This window comes from Phyllostomus hastatus, unplaced genomic scaffold (assembly GCF_019186645.2).
Source record: "Phyllostomus hastatus isolate PE091 unplaced genomic scaffold, TTU_PhHast_1.1 phas_scaffold_182, whole genome shotgun sequence".
NCBI lineage: Eukaryota > Metazoa > Chordata > Mammalia > Chiroptera > Phyllostomidae > Phyllostomus > Phyllostomus hastatus.
Genome location: NW_025334013.1, coordinates 8233500 through 8257398, shown reverse-complemented (window position 1 = coordinate 8257398; position 23899 = coordinate 8233500). Strand labels below are relative to the sequence as shown.

The 23899-nt window shown below is 55.6% G+C and overlaps 1 protein-coding gene across 2 annotated transcripts in view; it reads right to left on the bottom strand.

Annotated features, from left to right (window-relative positions):
• KAZN (kazrin, periplakin interacting protein) overlaps positions 1-23899 on the bottom strand; it is an 826597-nt gene that overhangs the window by 370025 nt on the left and 432673 nt on the right. For both annotated transcript variants that reach the window (XM_045858950.1, XM_045858947.1), the window contains one exon: positions 4614-4863. In XM_045858950.1, coding sequence (XP_045714906.1) covers positions 4614-4863 — 250 coding nt within the window. Of the gene's footprint in view, positions 1-4613; positions 4864-23899 lie in introns of those variants that run through there.

The following is a 23899-nucleotide window of genomic DNA, read 5'->3' as shown; positions in this document are numbered from 1 at the left end:
TGAGCAGGCAGCATTCCAGTGAGCACTCCCCACCTGCCAGGCCCATCTGCTACAAGTGCGCTGGCAGCCAGAAGTCACAAATTATAACCCACAGGATTCCTAAAAAGTGCCAGCAGCCCCGGGGAGGGGGGCGGGCGAAGGAGGGGTTGGAATAGGCCTTGCCTTCCTCGGGGCAGGTATGTGACGAGGCTTCCGCTATAAAAATCCGATTGGCTTAGACGTACGGTCCGCATACAAGAAGTTTAGGAAAACCTCAATAAATCATGAAAATGTGAAAGCATGCAATTAACCGGAACCAGAAACTTGACTTAAGGGGTCCTCTGAAGGCATTTTCTGAAGGCGATGGAAAGACAGTAAATAATAACCAATCAATAACTAATTTCAACCATGCCGCACTGATCTGTAAGTAATCTATCTCTTTGTGACTATGCACTGCGATTTCCGGCGAGGACTTCGAAGCGCCGGCTCACGAGAGGCCGGCAGGTCAGGGAGGCCCCGCCCCTCCCTCCCATCCCCTGACGGCGGCCGGGAAACTGAGGCCCTCGCCTGCCACGTGAGGAGCTGTCACTCCGGGCCGAGCTGACGGAAGGCCCCAGAGATCCTGCCAGGTTTGGGAATTCTCTTTCTCAGGAAAGATAAGAGTCTGCTCGGGGAAGCGAGGCAGAGGCAGGATGCACTGGGAAGGGGATGGCAAGACACAGAACTTCTTTTGCAAAGCGACCGGGGCCAGGTCTCCGCAGGCTAGACAGACACGCTGCTCAGTCCAGGGCTGATGTGCTCGTCACCAATGAGCAGTCAGACAGACCTGAAGCAACAGCCCATTTCAATGCCTGGCGAGAAAAGAATAAAACTTGCCTCTACTGACAGGAAGGTACGGAGGTGTCGGAAACGGCACTGCGCCCCACCCCCGCCCTCACCAATGCCACAGGCAGTGACTCCGCGCCACCCAGGAACAGTGGTGTCAACGCTCCCACTTGCACAGGCAGGTACGTACATTGTGCCCTTAAAGATGAAGCCCCAACAAACAAATGGCATCTTACTGGGCATACGTATTTTACGTTATACGCGGCGAACACCTCTCCCAATTGGGTACGGTGGCGCTTAATTGTTGCATCCCATGCAGAGCACAGCCACCCATGGGATCTAGTATTAGTCATTCATCAGATGAAACATTTTGGAAGAAACAAAGTGCTATCTTTTCCCCTCGAAGAACAGCAAGGATTTTTAAACACATTTTTTTTTTCTCAGAGATTTTATGCTGAGGCAAACAGCTGAGAAATGTTACTTTAAACAACTCCGTTCCTCTGGCTACCAACAGCGAGATGAAGGGGGACCAATGCGTGGCTCTGTGCCTTCCGAGGCTCCCTGTGTCCACCTGTCGAGGGCCGCCTGGACCCCGCCGGCCCAGGGGGCGGCCTCCGGAGGAGCCGGGGAATGCGCCACCCTGCACGGGCGCCCTCTGCACTGCCCGCCAGCATCCTCATTAGGGATTATCCAACCCGCTGGGAGTGGGGGGGAGGGAAGATGGGCCGGCTGCCAAGCGTTCTTTCAGCACAGATTCCGAAAGAAGATCCTGCGAAGTGTCGAAAGCCCAGATTTTCAGCAGTGCGCTTTCTGGACTGCTGCGTTACATAGCAACCACACCAGCCCACAGAGGGGACAGACCGAGTCACCGTTCTGTTGAAACGACACGCTGTCCCAAGTTTTCTTCATCAACCCACCTACTTACCGTCAGATGCCATCGCGGGAACAAAACATCCAGTGGCGGGTGGACGACTTTGTTTAATTCGCTTTTTAAAAAAAAATTTTAAAGAAAACATTTGAAGAGGTATCTAGCAATTTCTTGGCAGAGAGAGAGAGCAAAAGGTAACTCTTCCCGCGTGACCATTTGTGCTAATATTATTAAAAGCACATTAGGATTCATTGAGTATGTGCATAATGCCCTTTAGTTAAAAGACTGGCTCACACAGTTGCATTTTGAAAGATACTCTTTTCATTCAGGAACCCGGATTTGCAGAGTGATAACTCAATAGCCCTAAACACTCCTCCTCCGCTGTGGGCCCACGGAGTGGCGCCGACACACTGAGTTTAAGCAGAAGACGAATTCGGAAGAACAGTCAGGAACCCCCAGCAGCTGAGCTTTGGGGAGCCTTCCTGGGGGTGTACCATGGAGATGCAGGAGGACACCTATCAGCCACAGGGGACCATGAACTTCAGGGAAGCCACCACTCTCCTGTAGGAATACGGACGCACTAGCAGAAGAAGCCAGCAGGCCACCTCTGCGGAGTGTTTGTGCTCCGGCAGAATGCTGAGCAAAGGTCATGAGAAAAAACCCAGACAACGCAAACTCACAGAGGTTAAATCACGGGGACAGGACCGGACGGATGTCCTGTGGCCGTAAATGAGTAAATGACGCCCCACTAGGTTTAGAGTGAGGAGGCTGGTCTTTTCAACCATCACATCTGTTTACATTCACATGCCATCAGTTGAGAGGGATAGATGGCCAAGAATTAAGTTGAGTTAAAATTTTACCGTTTTATTTTCCGACTGTTAAATCGCTACCTGCCCCCTAGGAAAGGTGTTGCAAAATACCAGTGGTCCACAGAGGGGAAATCGAAGACCGGCCCTTTACCCAGCCACCCACGGACAGCCACGGACACGGCGGGCCACTAAGAGCAGGAGGGAGCTGCTGGTTTTTGCATGTTTTTAAGAATCGCAGGAGATCCTGGCTTTCGCCAAGTCCATTTCCAGAGCCTCGTGTGCTTTTTTGTAGGAAAAGAGAAAAGAAAACAGCCCCCCGTGGCTTCGCATCCACAATCTAACCACGGGCTAAGCATCGTGCAGCTCCCAGATTGAGTGTGGAGATCCCGGCTGCCGACCTCCTTAGCATGCTCCGCGTGCGGCTAGACCAGGGCTCGGATACGAGCTGCGTAACTTTTCCTCGGCCGGGGAAAGGGGCAGGCGGCGGGCAAGAGGCCAGCATTGTTCAGGCCCCTTCGCCATGGCCCTTGATTCTTAGCAAAATGCCAGTTCTTGGCTATTTCTGAACGTTGGAAGAGTTCCTGCCCATAAAGAGTAGAGAGCATGTGCCCTGCTCCCCCTCCGGCTCCCCAGGTACCACCACCAGACCGTCTTCCGCACACGACACAGCCAGGGATAAATGACGGGGTAAGCGGGCTACTACCGTGCAGCCCACACCAGGCTCGCGACACCTTCCCGGCATGACGTCATGGCTACTTCGGCTCCAGATGACAGCCCCCGTTCCCAGGACTTCGGACAGACTCCTGAAGTGCCAAGTGAGGATCAGACTTGCAATTCAACACAGAACGGCTCCTGTTCAGGCTTCGCATCTCACCCCCCAAAAGGCACACCCTCCCCAGGAGCGGAAACTGACCGAGAGCCGGCGGCAATATGAAAACAGCTTCTCCGCACTTAGGAGAAGCCCTGGAGATCACAACAAACCCAGAAACTCGTCACTTAGGAGTCCCTGAGCCCTGGGTACCTCATACTCCACCAAGGGACATATGTATACAAGTGACCCTCCTGGACTGGATTTTTTTTCCTTGTTGTGTTCTGGATTTCAGCAGGTTAGTTGACAATTCAAATGCTATTAATAACCAGGGGCACCCGGTTTCTTAAAGGGCAATTAGGCAAGGAAAGGAAAAAAAAAAAAAGAAGGCAAAAAAGCCTGAAAAGCCAGCTTTGCCCGTTTCACTTTTCAGCTCACAGAACACAAACAGTCCAGGTCTCCGGCTGCTGCCTCCCGCACCGTCAACCCTGGTGGGGGGGCTTCCAAGCCCCATCACCATCCATGTCAACACAGACCAGCTGTCTTTCTTCCTCCCCAACTGCCCAGAGTGCCCTCCAGCAGCCGCTTTCCGCTGCCCACAATCAAAGCCGTCACTCTGACCCTAGCCCATCCCTCAGCCTTTGAGATCTAAGCTTTCCCCCTGCAAAGTGCTCTGGGGGGGTTATATTTGCTGGGAATTTAAACTCCCTGCTGGGCAAGGGGCACCTACTGTTGCGTCGCTAGGTTCTACCGCCTGCGGGATCCGATGGGGGCGGGGGGCAGGGAATAAAGTCCAGATGCAATCGAGACGGAGGGTTTGGCATCCGTGGAGAAAAGTGCAAAGCGGCCCAATCCCCTGCCCCAAACACAGCGGCAGAGCCTGGAGCTCGCTCTCAGGGCAGCAGTCACTCCAAAGGAAGCAGGCTCCGGAAGCCGGGGGGAGCTGTGGCATTCGCCCCTGCCTGGGGTGGGGGGCAAAGGCCCGGGCATGAAAAGTTTGCCCACGGAGCTGGGGGCTGTGTGCCATCTAAAGGGCACTTTCCGCCGCCGGAAGGGGCCCCGCGGCTGCGCCTCGCTCGCGCCGCCCAGGGCCGGTGTGACCGTGTGAACCGGTGCACACTGCGCCGGGCTTTTCCTTCAAGACAGCCGCCTGCAACTCCCAGCAGGGGAGCAGCGGTGGCCACAGCCGGACAGAAAGGGTTACGAGCCACAAAGCAGCGCGATTTCACCCCGGGCACGGGGGACGCCGAGCCTCCGGCCCCCTCCAGGCCCGAGTCCTGCTCAACTCGCCTCTCCTCCCCGCCAGGCGCCGGGCGATCCCTACCTTGCGCGCCGTGCTGGTGGTTCTCCATGTTCGCCGCCGCCGCTGAGTCTGCAGCCGCCGAGGCGCTGGCCGCCGCTCCCGGGCCCGGGCCGGGGCCGGGGCCGCCACCTCCGCTCAGTTCCGCCAGTCTCCGGTTGGTGGCCGTGAGTTCAGCTCGCAGGTTGGTCACCTCCTGGCTGGCCGACTGGACCGCCCCATCGATGCGGAGCGCGAGCTGCTTATTGTCTTCCATCATGCTCAGGATTTTGGCCTGGGGGCGAGAGAGGTGACAAAGAGCTGCATGATGCGCGGGGGGGTGCGCGGCCGGGCACTCCGGCTCTACCTGTTGGGTCCCCCGCGGCCCGGCTCCCTCGCGCCCCGACCCCCGGGCACCGGCAGTGCCGGCTCCTCGGGCGCAGGAATGACAGCGGCGCCTCCAGCCGGAGTCGTGGCGGTAGCCAGGCGCTGGGGGAGGAGGAGGAGGGGAGAGAGGAGGAGGAGAAAGAGGAGGAGAAGGAGGAGGAGGAGGAGGAGCAGCGATCGCCGAGACCCCAGCGCCGAGAGCGCTCGCAGAAGGACACCGCGCGCCGCCCGGCACTCTTTCAATGGAGCCTACCATTCGGCGCGTGCTCGGGAGGGGGCCTGGCCGGGCCGCCGTGGCTCACCCTCGGCCTCTCGCTCCCCCCACTTGGGGGACACACCCCCAGGGCGCGGGGGCGGCAGGAGGAGGCTTGAAGTGGGCTGAAGTGGCGCCCCCCGCGAGGGGTGGGGAGCGCCTGGGCCAAGGCCGGCCTTTGATCCCCTCCCGTGAGCGGTGGGGCGGCCCCCGCCCTGGCGAACTCGCGCCCGGAGCCTTGCTAGGGCTGGGGAGGAGGTGGGTGCTTGGGAGAGAGGGGTGCTTGGAAAAGGGGCCCCGGAGGGGAGTGGGGAGGGAGCTCCGCGGGTGGGGGCAGCCTGCCCGAGCTTGGAGTGCAGTTCTGGCCTGCGGGTTCCTTAAAATGCGGGGAGGAAATTGCAGCGGGGAGCTGGGCGGGTGCCCCGCGTGCCTTACTCTCCACCCCCTCCCACCCCACCTTTGCCGCCCCACCCCGCGCTGTCCTCCCCTCCCGGAGCGGAGCGCTCGGCCCTTCCCCAGAGTGGACCACTCGCGCCCTGGCCTCCCCTGGTACCTGAAACCCAGCGTGCGCGCCCGGTGTGGAAGGGTGGCCTCAGCTAGGTCCCAGGCTTCTTAGCTGGGGTGGGGTCGAGAGGGATGAGGCCAGGAGAGAAAGCTGAAAGGCGTCTGCAGGGCTTCCCCTTTCCTCCTCCTACTGGGAGCGGGAGCTGGAAGCCCAGTTGCCTCAGCTTACCCACTCTCTTCACGGGAGACCTGAGGTAACCTTAAAGTTGATAAACCCATCCAGCGCCTCTGTCTCCCAGAGCACAGGCTTTGCATTTTTCACTGGGGCCCTGGATTCCAGCCACCAGACCTTGTTACCATAGCAAGCTTCATTCCATGCAAATAGGACAGTTTAAAGCAGCCAATGTAACCCGTGCACCGCCATTCCAGCCGGTCAGCCGGGGAGAGCGGCTCAGAGCCCACGGCAGAGGCCCTTGGTGTGCTCTTGCAGAGACCTGGGGTGGCCCACCCTTGAGATTCAAGAGCATTTATCGGAAGCCTACTGTGTGCAAAGTGCTCAGCGGGCGTTACCTCTCTCTGGAGGAAGGATTATTATTCCCATTTTAGAGATGAGAAGGCTGAGGCTGTGGCAGGTGTAAGCCATTTACCCAAGGCGCCCCCCCAGAAATCAGGACTGGGAGCGAGTGGTCACCTGATCCTGAGTTCGTGCCATTCCGCCTTCAGGAGGCAGTGGATGCTGCTGGGTAGTTTCCTTCCTGCTTCATAGGGAACCGTAAACATACACTTTTGCTCCATCCGCTGTGATCCCTAAAAAGCTTTTGCAAGAGAACAGAGCAGTGTCCGGTGGCAGCGCAGTGTTCACTCAGTCCACTCCGCTCAGCTGACAACTGGTCAGCTGGAGAATGACCCTGACCTTAGCCTCCCTGGCATGAGTTCTGACCCACTGGGCCGACACAGGCACTTAGACTGCTGGGGGTATTTGTAAGTCAGGACTCAGTTCTTTGAAGCTCTTCAGTGAAGTCATGGAGGGGCATTGAAATGATTGCTGTGTGGGTCTTTATAAGGGCGGGGCGGGGGGGGGGGGAGGGCATGGTGCAGCCTCAATGGGAAACAGCCTGCTGGTTCCCCAGAAAGTTAAATGTAGAATTACCATATGACCCAGCAATTCCACTCCTCGGTGTCTGCACCAGAGAGCTGAAAACATATTCAGACAAAAATGTGTATACAACCATTCACAAAGGCACCATTCACAATAGCCAGAAGGTGGAAACAACTCCAATGTCCATCAACAAAAAAATGGATAAACAAATTGTGGTTGAGCCACACAACGGAATATTAATCAACCGTGAAAAGGAACGTAAAAAGCACTGATACGTTACAACGTGGATAAACCTTGAGAACATTATGCTCAGTGAAAGGAGCCGGACACAGAAGGTCCCGTGGTACAGCATTCCGTTTATGGGAACTCTCCAGAGAAGTTAAATCCATGGGTTCAGAAGGCAGATTCGTGTCTGCCAGGGGCGAGGGGGAGCAGAGAGTGGGGAGCGACTGCTTCGGGGTACCCGGCTTTATTGTGGGGTGCTGAGAATGTTTCGGAAGCAGGTTATGGTTGCACAACGGTTCCCTTACTGTTCCCTGAATTGCACCTCAATAAAAAGTCAGCATATATGCAAATGCAAAAAAAAAAAAAAAATAGAGGCTGTCCTGGGAACAAGCCTGAGAAAACAGCTAAGAGCAGCTCCATTTGGAGAGCTCCCTCTATGCGTGTGTGCATGTTCGTGCACATGCGTGTGTGTGAGACGCGCACACCTCTGTTACAGCCCCCCTCAGAAGGCGCTGCGGTTTGTCTGTTTACATGTCTCTCTCCCACTTACTTCACCGGGAGCGTCTGCGTGGGAGAAGGAGAGTGGCCAGTGTCCGCGTCACTTATCCCTGCCTCCTCGCCATCGAGCCCAGAGTCGGCATTCTGCAGACCAAGGTGTGCGAGCGTGTTCGTGCCGTAAACAAACTCACCAAGGATTACTCACTGCCTCTTCCGCGAGATGATTCTCCCACATCAGCATTTTAAAATCAAGGCAAAACAAAATACCCAATAAGGGAAAGAGAAAGCCAAGATCCATTTTTCGGGCCCCTTCTCGTCTCTCCGCCTCCTCGTCCCCAGCTGTGTGCAGCCATGGAGCTTTCCGGAAACTCACTTTAGAAACTGCTGGGGTACTTCCTGGGGTTTTAAAGAATTTTATTTTTTGAGATTTGTTTAGAAAAGATTTTATTCACTTATTTTTAGAGAGAGGGGAAGGGAGGGAGAGAAACATCAATGTGTGATTGCCTCTCACATGCCCCCTACTGGGGACCTGGCCCTCAACCCAGGCATGTGCCCTGACTGGGAATCGAACCAGTGACTCTTTGGTTCTCAGCCCATGCTCAATCTACTGAGCCACACCAGCCAGGGCTGGGATTTCTTTTTTCTTAACACAAAAAAGGGGCTTTTTCCCAGTTGTGTCTCCTTATGTTCACCCCTACACAAGGGGTCAGATCTTGAAGGGAATCAATTAACCTCTAGAATCTACTTGATTTAACCCCCAAAGTTTTCTAGTCTACCTTTCTTCCCCCCAAACTTCCATCCCAGGTGATCTCAGGTAACAAACTAGTCAGGGTTTGCAAGCCCCCGCGCCTACGTGAAGGCTAATACACACACACGACTCATTTCTTGGGAGACACAGGCAAACTGCCGGGGGCGGGGCCCCAGAGCTGTCCGTCATCCGTAGCTCTCTCTCTCTCAGGGGCCACAATTGTGAGAATTCGGCAGCGCTGTGCCTTCCATTTCAGGCTACGACCTTCTTCATGTTCCTGCAGTAGCCCCTGCCTCACCTCTCAGTAAGCCGACGCTGAGAACCAAGCCAGAAAACGGGGTCACTTCCTAGGGGCTGGCTGCCACTGCCCCAGTGTCCCTAGTTGTCATCCGCCCCTAGCAGCCACATGCCATCCAAGGCCCAGACAAGGGCCCTGGTCCTCACGCGGCCACCAGCCCCCACCAGTGCTTGCTGCGTGCCCCATCTTCCTTTCTGAGCAGAAGGAGCAGGCGGTGCCGGGAGTGCGTGGCGCCTGTCAGAGCTTGTCTGGGCACTTCGGAACGTGCAAAGCCATCCTTGTCAGCGAAAGGAGACCCTAATGAGAAAGGACCAAGGCCAAGAGCCTGACCCGTGGCTGACGGCGACGCCACACGCACGCCCCTCCTCCCGTACATACGGTGGCCTTACCATGGAATGTCCAAACCGGGACACTTTTGAAAGGGAGGGAAGGTGCTGTGAACTGTGAAGCTGAGCCAAGCGGCATACGTTGGAGCTGTCACAGGAAACCCCACATACATGGTTGTCCCATCCCACGACCAAGTGAGGCGGTTTGGTCCTATGAAGCAACATTGGGACCCCTTCCTCCTGTGCCCTCACTGGATACCGATGGAGAAACAGAGGCTGGGAGACAGGAAGGAACCCGGCAGCCATGCTGGTAAAGGAGGCGGGCAAGGTGGAAACCCCAGTTTTCAGAAAATGGCCCAGCATGGACATGCGTCCAGCAGAACGGACGGTCAGGCTCTCGCCAGCCCACTGGTGCATGTGGCACCCCCCAAGTTCTAGAGGGAGAGGAGCGAGCCCACGGTCTGGTACAGCCTGGCCTCCGACTTCATCTTGCACCACACTCCCCAGCTCACTAGACCCTTGTCCCTGAATTCTTTCCGACCTCGGGGGCTTGGCTGTCCCCCTTACCTCTGCCTGGAATAATCTCCCTGGCTCTCTCTGCATCTGTTTCCTTCTTATCTCTCAGATTTCGCATTCAACATCTCCTTATTTCATAGCACGTATTGCCATCGACTGTTTGTATATGTAAGCTCTAGGCTGAGAACTTGAGAGGTAAGTCGCCATACGTTTGGCTCACGGGGGTGAAGGTTTTCAAACCCCCTGATCTGGAGGTCCCCACGGCCGTCCTGCTTACTCTGCTTTGTCTTGAAGTCCACGGAATGCAAAAGAAATCAATGGCCGTTCCTGGAGCTAACATGATGGTTTCTGTCCCATGCAACCCAATGCTCAGGCTGAGACTGCACCCCTCCCCCGACCACTACCACATGCTCCCACCTAGCTGCTCTGCGAGCCTGCTGATGGCAGGGTTCTCATTCAGCTCTTCTTTTTGCACCCCTGCCTGGTGCTCAGCAGATGCTTCCCCAGAGTCTGTGGCTGACGGAGCCCGTGCGTCCCTCCACCCCCCCACCCCCCATACATTCACATCCACAGACACGCTTGCCCCTCTCATCCCAACCCTCCTCAGCTTCCGTCTGCCCCAGGGGTCCTAGCCACATCTTACTCCCCCAAGTGCTTTCAGATCTCCCTTCTTACTCTTTCCCTGCAAAAACCCATCCGGTGGAAGGGGTGCCTGCAGCCTGCACTGGGCAGATTCCGATACTGAGGGTAAGGGGTTTGTCCTCACATCCCAGGTGCGTGCCCGCGTGTCCTCCGACTTTGAAATCCATGCGTGGCCCAGTTTTCTCTCTGACTCAATCAGGGACCTGGTTTCTGTCTGGCTAAGGGGTAGAAGGCAGCATTCGTGTGCTCCCCCCTTCAAGGTGAAGTTCATACACGGGACAGGGTGGGAAAAGGGGGGGTCTGGAGGAGAAGCCATGGTGTGGTGGAGCTTTTGCCCACTGGTTCCTTGGCAGGCCATGTGACTGCCCACAGAAGCCAGGGAGAACTGTGGTCCTGCCTCCCGAACTTCACCGGAAAGGTCGCATCCTGAGGACAGTGTCCCCCACCAGGCTCTGTGAAACACACCTCTGGCTTCGGGGCTGGCCCCAGGGCTCCTCTTCAAAGTGAAGAGGAAGACCCCGATGTGGAGTCCCCAGGAGATGCTTGTTAAATTCTAGAGCCTGGGCTCCACCCCCGGCCCAGGAGCGACTCTGGGGAAGCGCTGGGGGTACCTGCACTGGCAGCGAGCTGCCCAGGAGTGTGTGGTGCACGGTGAGGTCGGGGCTCGCCGCTCCAGGCGCCCAGGGTCTCACTGAGCACCGAGCACACGTGTGAGCCCGTCAACGCGAGGAAGCTCCCGAGCCTCAGCAATGGCCACCAGAGCTCCCCGCCCTGGCTCTTTTGCACGCTGTGGGTCCCGAGTCTTCCGCAGCCTGCACCGGAGGGTGCCCAAGGAATCACCCTCCTGTTCCGCAGACGGATGCTCTGGTTATTCAAACTGTCACAGGCACATCCCAGCCCATCTAGGAGATGCGTCCTTTGTGTGTTTACACGGCGCACTTGGACTAAGTGCATTTGAACATGTGCTCTGGGGGCAGGGCAAAGCGTCTCTGGCAGGGGCACCCGGGTCTCGAGGCCGTGGGTGAGAAGGCTGGGGGGAGGGGTGCGGGGCGGTAGATACAGAGAAGAGTGTGCAGGAGGCGAACCCCAACAGTGAAGCCATATTCCCTTCCCGGCCATGTCCCTCCCCTCCCCCCACTCGTCACCCTTACAACCACGTCATGAGACGAGGGGATGGGGAGAAAAAGAAGCCCGGAGCAAACACCAGGGCAGAGGGCGGTGGCGGGGCTCAGGGAGCCAGCCCACAGCCACGAGACGGAGCAGTGTGGGCGCAGGTGTCGGTAATAGACACGCGCGTGCCCCATCCACGCACACAGAGTCACGCCCTGCGCAAGGACTTTCGGGCCACAACAACGGACCACACATAGGACGATGGTCTCGTAAGATTACAACGGAGCTGAAAAATTCCTGTGACCTAGTGACGTCGTGGCCGTGGTGACATCACAGCCCAATGCGTTACATGCGTGTTCGTGGGGATGCTGGTGTAAACACACGCACCGCGAGGTCAGTGGCACACAAGTGCTGTGTTCCACGTGTTTACGGTGCCCCTTCCCTGTGTAGACGTGTTTAGATACCCAGACACGCTCTGCCGCGTTGCAGCTGCCGCCCTACTCAGTGCAGTGACAGCGCCGTGCGGGCGTGTATCCCGGGAGCAGCGGGCTGTGCGGCGGAGCCGGGCGCGCAGCGGGCTCGGCCGTCAGGTTTGCGCGAGGGCCTCTGCGGTGTTGAGACACAGACAACGACACAGCCGCCTCCCGACACGTCTCTCAGGACCTACCCTGTCAGTAAGCAACGCGCGCCTGTCTGGGGGTGGACACGGAGCACGGTCATCAGGGCGAAGTGACACTCTCCTCTGGGCTTCCCGAGCAGCCTCTCGCTAGGGGTCGGGAGCTGGCCAGGCGCCTTTCTCCCGTGTGAGCGTCTCACCGGCCGGCCAGAGTCGCTTCTGCGCGTTCTTCATTCGCAAGCGGTTCCTGAATAACCCCTTCTAATGCAGAAGCTCCTACGTACAAAATAGATGGACGTTAAACCTACGTACTAACCACAGACTTGCACTCATGAGCAGATACACTTCAAGCGCCTGTTTCTTGATAGAAGGGCAGCTTTTTCTTCCTTGAACATTGTTTGATGTGTTTCTGGCTGGGCGCGGTGTGGAGATGACAGGAGAATGTGCATGATGGCCTGGGCTCTTGGCTCCCGGCTCGGTCATGGCCTCCACGAGTGACGGTGGCCCGATCACAGCAGCCAAACCAAACGCAAAACCCTGAGACAAGTACGTCCACCTGCAGAAAACCGTCACTATGCCCCAAAGAACTGGCCTGACGCCCAGGTCTCTTGCTGCGCCTCCTGCCCTCTCCTGTCTTGGCTGCCTCCACGTGCTGGGAGCTCCCCCACTTTGCAGCCCACAGAGCCGTCTCTGAAAGGTCCCCTCCACACCGCTGAAGAGAACACAGCCGAGTCCGCCAGCCATCTGATCTTCAGCTCAGATTCCTCACCTCAGCAAAGCCCCCTCTCTCCAGCCTACTGGCTGGGAGATGCTAAGTGACATCATCAATGAGCTCAGCCTTCTCTGAGGGCGAGAGTGGAGTACAGCCTAGGCTCTGGGGTTAGACAAGGGTTCAAGTCCCAGCTCTGCCTCTTAAGAGCTGTGTGACACTTAGTGAGTTACTTAACCTCTCTGAGCCTCCGCATCCTCATTAGCAGAGCGGGATAACGTTACTACCCACTCCCTAGGCTGCTGGGGAACTAAAGGAGACAGCGCACGAGAAGGATCTGGCAGGGGGCCTGGTGCCTGGAAGGAACTCAGTAGATGCAATCAACGGTGCAGACACAGATGACAGTGATAGTAGAGAAGATGGAGATGACAGTGGTGAGGATGGTGAGGACGATGATGATGATGCTGCCAGCAATAGCGGTAAGGGCAGCTCCGAGTCTTTGGGTATCTCCTGCAGCCCGCCTCTGTGCCCACCCACTCACTTCCACGGGCTCTGGCTGAACCCGCCGCTACTGCACACGGGTGCTCCTGCCTCCTTTCAGCGGGGCAGGAACAACCTCACACTCAGAAGGTTGGCTCCCACTCACCGGGCTGCAAAGGAGCAGAAGCCGACGCAAGCCCAGGTGTGGTGTCTGGTTCTCAGGTCTCTCTGCCTTTTCCTTCTTCCCCATTCACCCCTGGAACACAACGCGGTCTCACCCCTGTGTGCGCCAATACACCAGGGGCTGGCCGTGTCCCTTCCGACCCCAGGCCCCCGCCTCCTGCAACAGGCGCGAAGCTGATGGAGAAGCAAGGGAGGGAGCCGCTCCTTGCCGCCTGGCGCTTTACTTCCTCCAGGCCCTGGGGACCCACTTGGTAAATTAGTTCCTTTGGTTCATGAAATGGTACCCAAGGGACTTGCAATACTTTACAGACCTACCCTAAGTGGGAAATTTATTCTTTTCTCATCGTTGGCATTATTTTTGTGGTCTCCATCCCATAAAAATTGTTTTTTCTTCTTTCTAGAGGTAGTGGGGTCGGGGAAATAGGGATGCGAGCGTTTTTGAAGAGTGGTGCCTTTGGCCCCGGCTGGTGTGGCTCAGTGGACTGAGCGCCAGCCTGGGAACCGAAGGGTCGCTGGTTTGACTCCCTGTCAGGGCACAGGCCTGGGTTGTGGGCCAGGTCCCCAGTAGGGGGCGCAAAGAGGCAACCACACATCGATGTTTCTCTCCCTCTTTTTTCCCCTCCCTTCCTCTCTCTAAAAATAAGAAAATAAATAAATAAAAAGAGAAGTGCCTTCACCCTGATACTCTCTTGAGAAGGAGCAGAGAGGGGAGTTTCTGAGAATGGGATTTTCAGGATCTCTCTCTCCCTACACTTTCATCTTTCTCCCTCACTCTTTCACTAAACGGTTTCGTGAACTCTTCAGCAGGAGACTTCCCCCCCGCTTATTTCTTCTCCTGCTTGGCTCAGGCGCTCAGGAGTTTCTGCTTCCCTCCTCTTTCGTTTCCTTCAACTCTTAGGTGCCTTTTGTACTAAGAACTCCCTGAGAACCAGTGCTCCCCCTGGGACCAGGGGAGACGCCACGCCAGGCACCGAACAGCTCAGGACATGAAGATTCTAATGCCCCTCGCCGACCCACGACAAAGGCATCTCAGACACGGCGATGTGTGCGACCCTCTTTCAGGAACCGGATGGCCAGGAACAGGCCTCTTGGAATCTAACTCCTTGAGTCAAGGGCAAACCTTTTTAAGCACTAACGTACCCTGGGGAAAATCTTCCTTAGCCCAGACATTTAGACCATTCAATCCAGTGCGCGAAGAAGGACCCGCCCTGCCCCCACCCACCCTGGTCCCAGGATTAGCCGTCTAATGGCAGGTTTGCAGGCACAGCTGGGAGGGAGCTATTTCATTCAATGCTCGGCTCATTGGGATAATGTGTCGCCAGCCAATAAATTGCAGAGTTGCCATATCTATCTTAATTGTTATCGTTATTTGTTTACCTGCCTTCCTTTATGCTGGGGAGATGTGAAACAATGTATAATCCCGTGTTTGGATGTGAGGCCCGAGGGGGGACTGTCTGTACTCAGTGCAGTGTCAGTTGTGGTGATATCGGTCCCGGCTCTGACACCTTCCCCGGGAGCTGCAGGCTGCCTGGTGCCAAGGGGAGGGGCTCCCTCTCCCTCCTCACTGAGTGCTCCCTGGCTCCCTGCCCCAGGTCCACAGGCCGGGGCCCTCTGTCCAGCACTCGGGCGCCGCACCTAGCCCCTCACACCACCGGGACCGTCAGTGCAAGAACGCACCTGTCCGGGCTCTGAAACAGCCACTAAAGAGGTGGAATTCCGGACGAAACCGGAGCTGACTTCTTCCCCTGGCCCGTGAGGAGCCCGGGGAGCCCCAGAGCTTTGGGGAAGACTGGTAGCCCCAGTCCGCTGGGCAGGTTTGGGGAAGAAAATGCAGGTCTAGGTTCTCATCATTCTTTGGGACACATCAAACCAGAATGAACTTCAGTGTCTCCTGAGAGGTGGCTGGTCCAGGGCCGTGGCCAGTCCACAGAGCCCCTTCTTGCCCATTAGAAAGGACGTGTCCCCTTCCTGCAGGGGGTGCAGCCCTGGATGAGGGCACAGGCTCAGAGAATGGGCCCCTCCCGCGGCGTGTGGGTTCCCCTGGGACTCCAGGCAGGAGAGGAGGGGATCACAGATCTCACCACCAGCTGGAGTCTCGCCGAAACCCAGAGGGTTTCTGTGGCAGAACTAGGTTCTACTTTTTTTAAAAAGATCTTTTTGTTATTGTTTTAGTTCAAAGCCACACATGTTTTTTTTTTTTTTTTACAAAGCCATGTAAACTTTTATATGAAGAGCACTGGATGAAGTGATTTCACGTATTTCATTACATTTGAGTGACCGTTTAAGCCTATCCTTCAAAGTTCTAGGCTTTCAAGAAGAGGCTAAACGAGCTGAGATATTAAGAACCTAGTTTTGCCTGAAAATATGCATGGAAGAGGCGCTGTTAATAATGTCTCTAGTGTGTTCTTTCGTCAAGCACGGTGCTGAGTACTTAACTTACATCCCTTACGACAACCCTATGAGGACGGAGCTACTGTTGGTGCCCCCATTTTACAGATAAGAAAACTGAGGCTCAGGGAGGTCGAGTCGCTCGCCCAAGGTCATACAACTAACAAGTGGCAGGGCTGGGACTCGAGTCAATGGGATGCCGGGGCATCCTTTGTTATCACCTCCTCACACCCCCAATTGCCATGGGTGCTGTCGAGAAGAGTGGTAAAGATGGGGTTTATAGACACCCCTGAAGTGGGAGTGATGGTGGGACAATATACCTCTTTTCTGGGGAGGTGGGAGGAGGGGGAAGGAGGCACGTGAGTGCCATCACCAGTCATCTGCTCCGGGAATTCTTAGCTTGACCACCGAGGGGAACCCGCACACCCCTGTTCAGTCCCAGGACCCTCGGGGCGTCTGCAGCTCTGATTTTGTCTGCACACACCTCTGTGATTTCAGTCACTCGCACGTGAGCAAAGACCGTCAGCCAGTTTGTGGACTCCAGGATTTTAGACCTGAAAGGGACCTCGGGGTTCCTAGGTCAAACCTGCTTTCTTACCAGCTGAAGAAGCTGAGATCCCGGGGGTCGTCTGACCGGCCAGGAGACCAGACACCTGATGGCAATACTTGCTATTATTATGCATTTTTGTAAGTGAGCACCTGCCACGGGAGAGGCTCAGCAAACATTTGTTGAACTAAATTAAACTGTGGCATGTCATTTATCCAGCTGAGGGGCACATCCTAAACAAACAAACAAACAAACAAAAAACAAAACTAGCTCTATTTCGGGCCGTTCTGCGGCAGGGGGAAAGCTCCCAAACTCAGTCTGAGGAGGAACCTCTGCTATGGAAGTGCCCCTTTGATCTCGGGGTTCTTTTTCTTGGAAATGAGAGCGAACAGGGCAACCGATCCTTCCAGAAATCAGTGTTCAAACTTTAAAACCCTTCTTCCGGTGATCTCCACAACTTACCACACAAAGACAAACAGTCCCTGTGGCACTTGTTCCCTGGATCTGGACAGCCCTGCGAGGACAGAGCTGTGTCCGCTGGACACTGGCTCTGATCTTCTCTGAAGGGTCCGGCTCCCCCGCACACAGGGCCTCGATGCGGTGTGCGCGGCGCGGAGAAGGCGCTGGGGTTCGGCTGACTCTGCTGTAATTCTAACAGACAGTCAGCAGAAGCTGCTGTGCCCTCGGGGACGCGGGCGACATGACACCTCGGCTGACATCCCTCTGGCGGCCGGAAGGTTCTGCTGAGTCAGGAATCACTTGGCTCCCTCTGCTCGTTCTCCCTGCCGATCGCCGGAGTATCGTTCCTAATCCTTCTCTCCTGATAATGTCGATAGTATCAGCTGTGCTGCCCTGCGCCTGCTGACCTCGGCACCTCTTGCCAGGGTCCGGGAGAACCTTGCCCTGCCCCACCGATACCCGGCCTGGCCACGGGGCTGGCTTCGGGCCCTGGAACGTTAGTGGACCTGCAGCAAGCAGAGGCCACGGCATCTCCACAGCGTGACGTGACCTCTTGCACTCCCATGAGCCTCCACGAGAAGAACACGCCCCAGTTACGGCCTCATTCGTCTCAGCCTGCAGACCGACCACACTCGAAGCAGACCCTCAGCCCAGAGTAAGGCCCAGCCAGACCCTAGCCGTGCCCTCACCCACGTGCAGATCTGAACATGAGAGAAATAAAGACTGTTGTAAGGCCTGGGATCCAGAGGCTGTGCCACAGCGAAAACCGATGACTGTGTCACAGGAAACTAGCGCCGTGGCCAAAGGTGACCCCCGCCCTGACTCCCTGCAAGCGGGAGAGAATCGGTGTGCACCCACTTACACTGACCAGCGCACAGACCTGCGGATTGGAGTGGTGCGTCCGACCCCAGCAATTCCAGGAGCCGAGGCCGTGCCCTCTGGTCTCCCTTCCTTGCCCCGCTCTGTGTATCGGCCTCATTTCTCATTCTCTCCAATGCCCCTGGCCAGTCTCTGTACAGAGGCAGAGGTCCAGGGTAGTTCCGGGCCGCTGTCATTCCACTTTCAACCACCAGGGGCAGGGGAGGGCAGAAGCTCCCTCTCCCATGGCTCCCTTGGAAAAGGTGGCCTATGCTTTGGGGCCAGCGCACGGTGCTACGTTGACATGGCCTGTGTGTGTCCCCAGCTGGATGCCTCGGGGAATCGGGTTGGTGTCCCAGAGGTGCAAGGAGTCGGAGGGAGCATGTACCCGTGGGAGGGAGAGGGATTCAGCAGACGGACACAGGCCACTGCCCACGGCAGCCACACCACTGCCCAACAACCACTATTACTGTATCTAGTGAGTGATGATGGTAACTTGGGAGAAGGTGGCAGGTGAAGGGAAGAGGGTGGCATGTAGGGGTGGCAGGTCCCAGGGACTCTTGACGACAGAGTCACAGGACTTGCTGGCAGCTGCACGCAGCAGGTGCGAGAGACAAGGAGTCAAGGACGACGTGAGTGGTTTGGATTCAAGCACCTGGAAAAGGGAGAACTCACTGATGGACTGGGGGGAGCTGTGGGAGGGGCCGCTTTGGGGTCAGGGTGCGTGCTGATTTCGAGATGCACATTCGACCCTCAAATGGACATATCAAGTGGGCCGTGGGCCCCAACCGTCTGGAGTCCCAGGACAGATGTGAGCTGAAAAGATGCAAGTGGAAGCTGTCGGCATCTCGGGGTTATCCAGAGGCACCAGATGGAGAAGGAAAGGCCCACGAACTGAGCCCTGGGGTCTTCCGACGTTTAGGGGTTGGGACGGAGGAGAAACCAACCACAGAAGCCGAGGAGGAGCAGTGAGAGAAGCGGGAGAGGAAAAGTGCTTGTGGCAGCCTGGAAGCTGCGCAGGGGGAGCGTTCAGAGGAGGCCTGGCTGAAACCCTCCGACAGGCCAGGTGGCGGTGGGGCCGAAGGCTGACCAAGGGGCCCCGCCACGGGAAAACTGGTGGCCCCCAGGAGGGGTTTCACAGGGCGGTGGGGAGGAGAGGGTGGGCCTACATAGAAAGAGCGCCTAGTTTGAACCCCGGGGCAGAGTAGATGCTCATTAAATGTTAATCCCCCTGTTCTCTGAATCCTTTACTTGCTACACAACTCGTCCCGCTCACAGCTGTCCATCCTTACTACCCCCACACCTTTTAATACCAGCCACAGAGCCCTTCATTCTGCATGGCTGTGCCACTCACATATTTTAAAGGCACCACCGACAGAGAACACTGACCTGACCACAACACGATTTAACTACCCCGGAAGCCTCAGAGATGGCCAGTGAATTTGCAAATACTCTAATAACACACCCTAAAAGCCACGTTGGGTTCCTGTTGCTAGGAATCATGATTGGTACTAATTATCTCTCACTTGGAAATTATATGAGCAGACAACACCCGCGCCACCCCCTCCCCGCCCCCCCCCCCCGCCGCAGTGGGGCAGAAGATTTCTATGCTGTCCTAGAAAATAATAACGTGACAGGACCTGGTATGAGAGGTGGCAGACCCTCTCACACTGGGCCCCCCCACCCCGCCACTGTCAATACCAGCCCGCTGCGTCCAGTTAGGAGGGAAGCTTCGCTCAGGGCCAGCAAGAATTCCTGCCCGGCTGCCCGGCGAGATCCCTGGCGCCTACTCCTCCTCTGACGATGCCCCAGCCGCTGAGCGTCCCCATTCATTTCAAACCAGATGATTAAGGCATGCTTAAAAAAAAAAAATTCCAGCAGTGGTCACGTGTGTGCTTATCTTAGCATTCCCGAGCGTCCTCGCCAGAGAGCGGAAAGTACCGTCTTAGAGCCTTTGCCTGTTTCCCACAACATACCAAGTGCTTTCCGTCTCCCCTCTCGTTTCATCATCTCGAAATTTAATTAGTGTAACGACTCCAGGAGGTAGATATTCTTAACCTTGTTATAAGCGGGAGTTCCGAGAAAAAAAAAATTCTGAAGGTCACAGCGCCAGTTAAGTGGCAGAGCTGGGGTTTGAACTCGGGGAGAGCCGTTGATAACGCGGGAGTCTGAACCCCCCTGTCTGTGCTGCCTTCCGAAAGAGGATTGATGTCTTGAGGAGAACACTTAGGAGGTTCTGCTTAATATTCAGCTTACGTTTTTTATTAGTCAGGCACGGGGGATAAAAAAGAAAAAAGACAAAAAGTCTTGGTGGCTGCCCTTAATCGGCGTATATTATATGCTGCTATAAAGTGGGAGTGATGATACTTCCCTCCGAGGGTCATTGCGAAGTTCAAGTAAGTTAATGGATATGAAATGATTCTCTTTCCTAAGCAGAATGAAGGGTGTAATAGGAAGCTGATTTTTAAAAATAAATTCATAATTCACATTAACGTCAACATATTTTAAGGTGCTGAACCAAATCCTAACAAATGACCAGATTTACTATTCCTTCTAACATTTCCACTTGTATGGGAACAGACCAATTTTCTCCCAAGGAAACATTCATTTTTTGGTGGTTGTTGCAGTTGACATAAATCTACTCAGCCCTACTATATGACTTGACTCATTTAAATGCTTTCCTTCTCAATTAAATAATCACCCAGAATTGAAAATGATGTATTTCCCTTAAGACTCCCAAACAGATGACCTTTGAGATCATAAGGGTTTATGCAAATGTTTCTGATTGCGCTTTATCTTCCTGTGTATCACGTTCCCTAAAAATCCTGTCAGTCGGTGTATTTAAATTCTTTTCTTATCTCATCGCGGCGCTATTTACAATAATGAGTCACAGCTGAATGGGACTGAAATATCACGGGCTTCTCTGAACATACGCCAGGAGGAAGGATGCTTTGCAGTTGGAAAAGGCTAACGCACAAGGGCGAGGATTTCCACTGCCGGTGTGAACTGAACTTGAAGTTCCCCTTAGTTACTTTCCAGGCCTTGCCCCACGGGTTTTTTGTTTTTCAGGCGGCCTCACTTTCTCGATGAATAATAGCAAACGTGCATTAGCACTCATGACGCATCTGATCTGTAGGAGTTCATTTAGTCCCCCAAGTAGGAGATACCTGCTCTGATTAGCTCCACTTCACAGCGGGAAAACCTGAGGTTTTGAAAGGCGGAAGGACATCCAACCGGGACGCTGAGCTCGGGTGTCCGGGAGGTGGGGCTTAGCCTGAGCTTGGGACGGGTGACGGTCCCCAGCCCCGCCAGCTGTGAGACCCCAGGCCAATCACTCTGCTTCCCCAACTTTAGTCCTCCCATCTGTGCAGTGGGGGCGATCATCATCTCGGCCGGTCCCTCCCAGGATTGCCAGGGGGCCACAGAAGTCACCGGGTGGGGAAATGCTTTGTAAATCGCCAGCGATGACCACCATCGTTGGGAACTGGGCACAGTGGGGGAAAGCCAATCAATTAGTAGAATCGAAGGTTACCCAACAAGGGGGCTCACATTCAAGGCTAAAACCAGCTTTGTTTAAAGCACCAGGGCCAGCGCTGCCTGTGTCCTCCACATAAGCCGCAGGGGCTCCCTGGTCCCCAGTGACACGAGGTCCCTTGTGCAGTCCAAGGCCACCCTTGAAGACCAGCCCTGAGCAGCTCTCCAAAGCCACTTCTCCCCTCCGCCCCACGCCACCGACGTCAGTTGCGCCACCCTATTTGATTCTCAGCACCGTTCCACACAGAGGGTGCCCGTGGAAAAAATCTTTATGTTCGGATTTATTAAAGCCACTGCTGCCTTAATGAATGACCGCAATCCAATGAGCCCGTGGATGGCTTGTGTTTAAGTTTTATGTGGCTGCCTCCAAAACCGGGAGCCTGAAAAGCAGAAATCAATGATTGTGACAAAATCTCGATACAATTTATCTCGAGTGTTCGGTTTGCGATTTGATGTATGCCACTGTCAGATACAGTTTATGCTCTCAGATGAATTTTGCACTAGTGACTCGAGGGGGTCCGCGAGAGCAGTGGGATCCGACGGGACAAACCTCGGAAGAAGCGTTGGGAAGCGCTCCCATCCACTACCGACTGGCTCCCAGCCGGACCCGTGTCCCGTTGTCACCAGCGGCGCCGGGAGCTGCACCTTCAAACTGTCAAGGGGAGGCCCTGTGTACCAGTTCTTCCGTCCATCAGGAAAAATGCATTTAATTAATGCACCTACTGTGAATATTTGATTTGCCCGTCATTGGGGAGGGTGCGGTCAGGAACCGGGAGGTAGGGGAGGAGGGAACACGTTGATGAGGAATCTTCCCACAGGAGACTTCAACTCCAGTAAGTTATTATTTGTTTGTTGTTTTTGTTTTGCAATATCCCAGCCACTATTTAGAAATAACCTGTTCATAAGCAACACCTGCGGATTAGCATAAAGTTCCTATTTAGAGAGGTGTCTAGACGGAACCTAAAATAAGAACTTTACATCGTCAGCGTGCAATGGCGGCAGGCCATGAGGCCTCCATAGAAACCGAGACCTGGTGGCTTTTTATATTTTCAGCTTAATCAGTGCGTCACGCAGATGCCCACAAAGTGGGACGAAGGGAGGCCTGGGAGAGCACGACCTGGGAGGGACATCCTCTTCAGAATGACCCTTTCCTCTGTCCCCTTGGCCATGGTCACTGCACCTACACATCCATTAACATTATACACATATGTATATATACACACATCCATGCATTCATCCATCCACCCTCCGGCCTTCAAGCCTGCTGGGCTAATTGGCAGTTATTCGTGTTTGTCTTGTGTCTGACACTCGGCTCAGACACTTCTGCCACGGACGACCTCCTGCAGTCCTCACCGCCCACTGTGGGGTCCAGTACGAAGACCACCTGCATTTCACCGATGAGGAAACAGAGGCTCAGAGAGGTTTTGTGACTTCTTCAAGTCACATGGCTCGGGTGAGAAGGGTGGGGAGCCTTCGTGCTCGTCTCCCGGCCCCGAGTCCAGGGCTCTGAGCCCTGCCACGGCCAACCTGGCGTCCTCAGGTGAGAAGTCAGAATGTTCTGAGTGTAACCCGGCTTATTGTCTGAGAAGAGACAGGACCACCCACCTGCCACGTTCATGGGAGGGAGTGACTTTTCTTCCATGGACATACCAGGTGCTGTGCTAAGTCCCAGGGGTTTGACAGTGGACAAGAGGGGCACAGACATCGCCCCCGCCCCCAAGCCTGCGGGCCGGCAGAGAGGCACATGGTGTGTGAGTATCAGTAGCATTATTCGGTGTCTGAAAGAGCGCGGTCCGTGGGGCAGGAGACGGATCAGAGCTCTCAGCGGTGCACTGCCAGCTCTTTAAGAGTCCTCCTCCTGACCGTCTCTCAGCTCCGTCCCTCATCTACCCACCACAGCCATTGACCTCGCTCAGGTACTGGTCCCTGGTCACCTTGTCACCTCCAGGGCTGCACAGCCCCCTGATCACCTCCGCCAGTCTGCCCCTCCCCCCAAACCCAGTGACATTCCACTGTACTGCCAGAGTGTGGCCCTCAGGGGCTACTGTTTAATCAGCTCCTTCTTTCCCCTTAACCCTTCATGGACCCTCACTATCTTCCGGAACAAACCCAGACCCCTGAACGGCCATGAAACGCCTGTCGGCACCCAGTCCCTGTGCCCACCAGAACCCTCCGCTGTGCCGTGTGCTCACGGGCCTGTATCTTTCCCCCTGCTCTTGGCTCTGCTGGAGCCCCTCACCGGATACCACCCACTCCTCTGCCCCCTGCCCTGGGCACTGGGAGCCAGCCCCTCTCTGAAGTCTTGGCTGAATGGGCAGCAGCCCCTGCCCCCGTTCTGGCCAGAAGCCTGTCCATCGTGGCCCTTCCTCCTTCGTCCTGTGACGGTCAGCTTCCTCCATTAGGCTGGCAGGTCTCGAGGGCAGGCTGGGTCCTCCCTCACCTTTCTTTCTGCCCTTCGTACCCAAGCCTCCAGCCCGGCCCACAGCAGGGCCTCAGGGGTGGATGGTTCAGTGAGTGAACACGAGACTTCACGTGCATTTGTGAGAAAGAGAACTCGATTTCATGGCTGGCGATGAGGTTCGGGAGATGTCGTGGGATGCAGCTTCCTTGTGCTATGAACGGGGACCCTAAGGCGGGAGGGGACATGGACCTGCCTAAAGCCACACGGTGACTGGTCCCCACCCTGCTGAGCATTCATGTTCGTGTTTCCCCGAGAGAAAACTCCCCAGATTCCTTAGAGTTTTCGAGATGCCCGCCTGCAGTTGTTTAGGGGAAGCTTCAGGTCGTGCAATCACAGCTCCTTGGATGAATACCAGACATGTGTTAGAGGAAAATCAACCAGGCCAATAGGAATGGTAGGACCGAGAGACGGAATCCGAGCTCTGGGCCACCTCTGGCAGCAATAATTCTTGATCTTAATGAAGACACTCTATTTTCTCTTAATGAACATG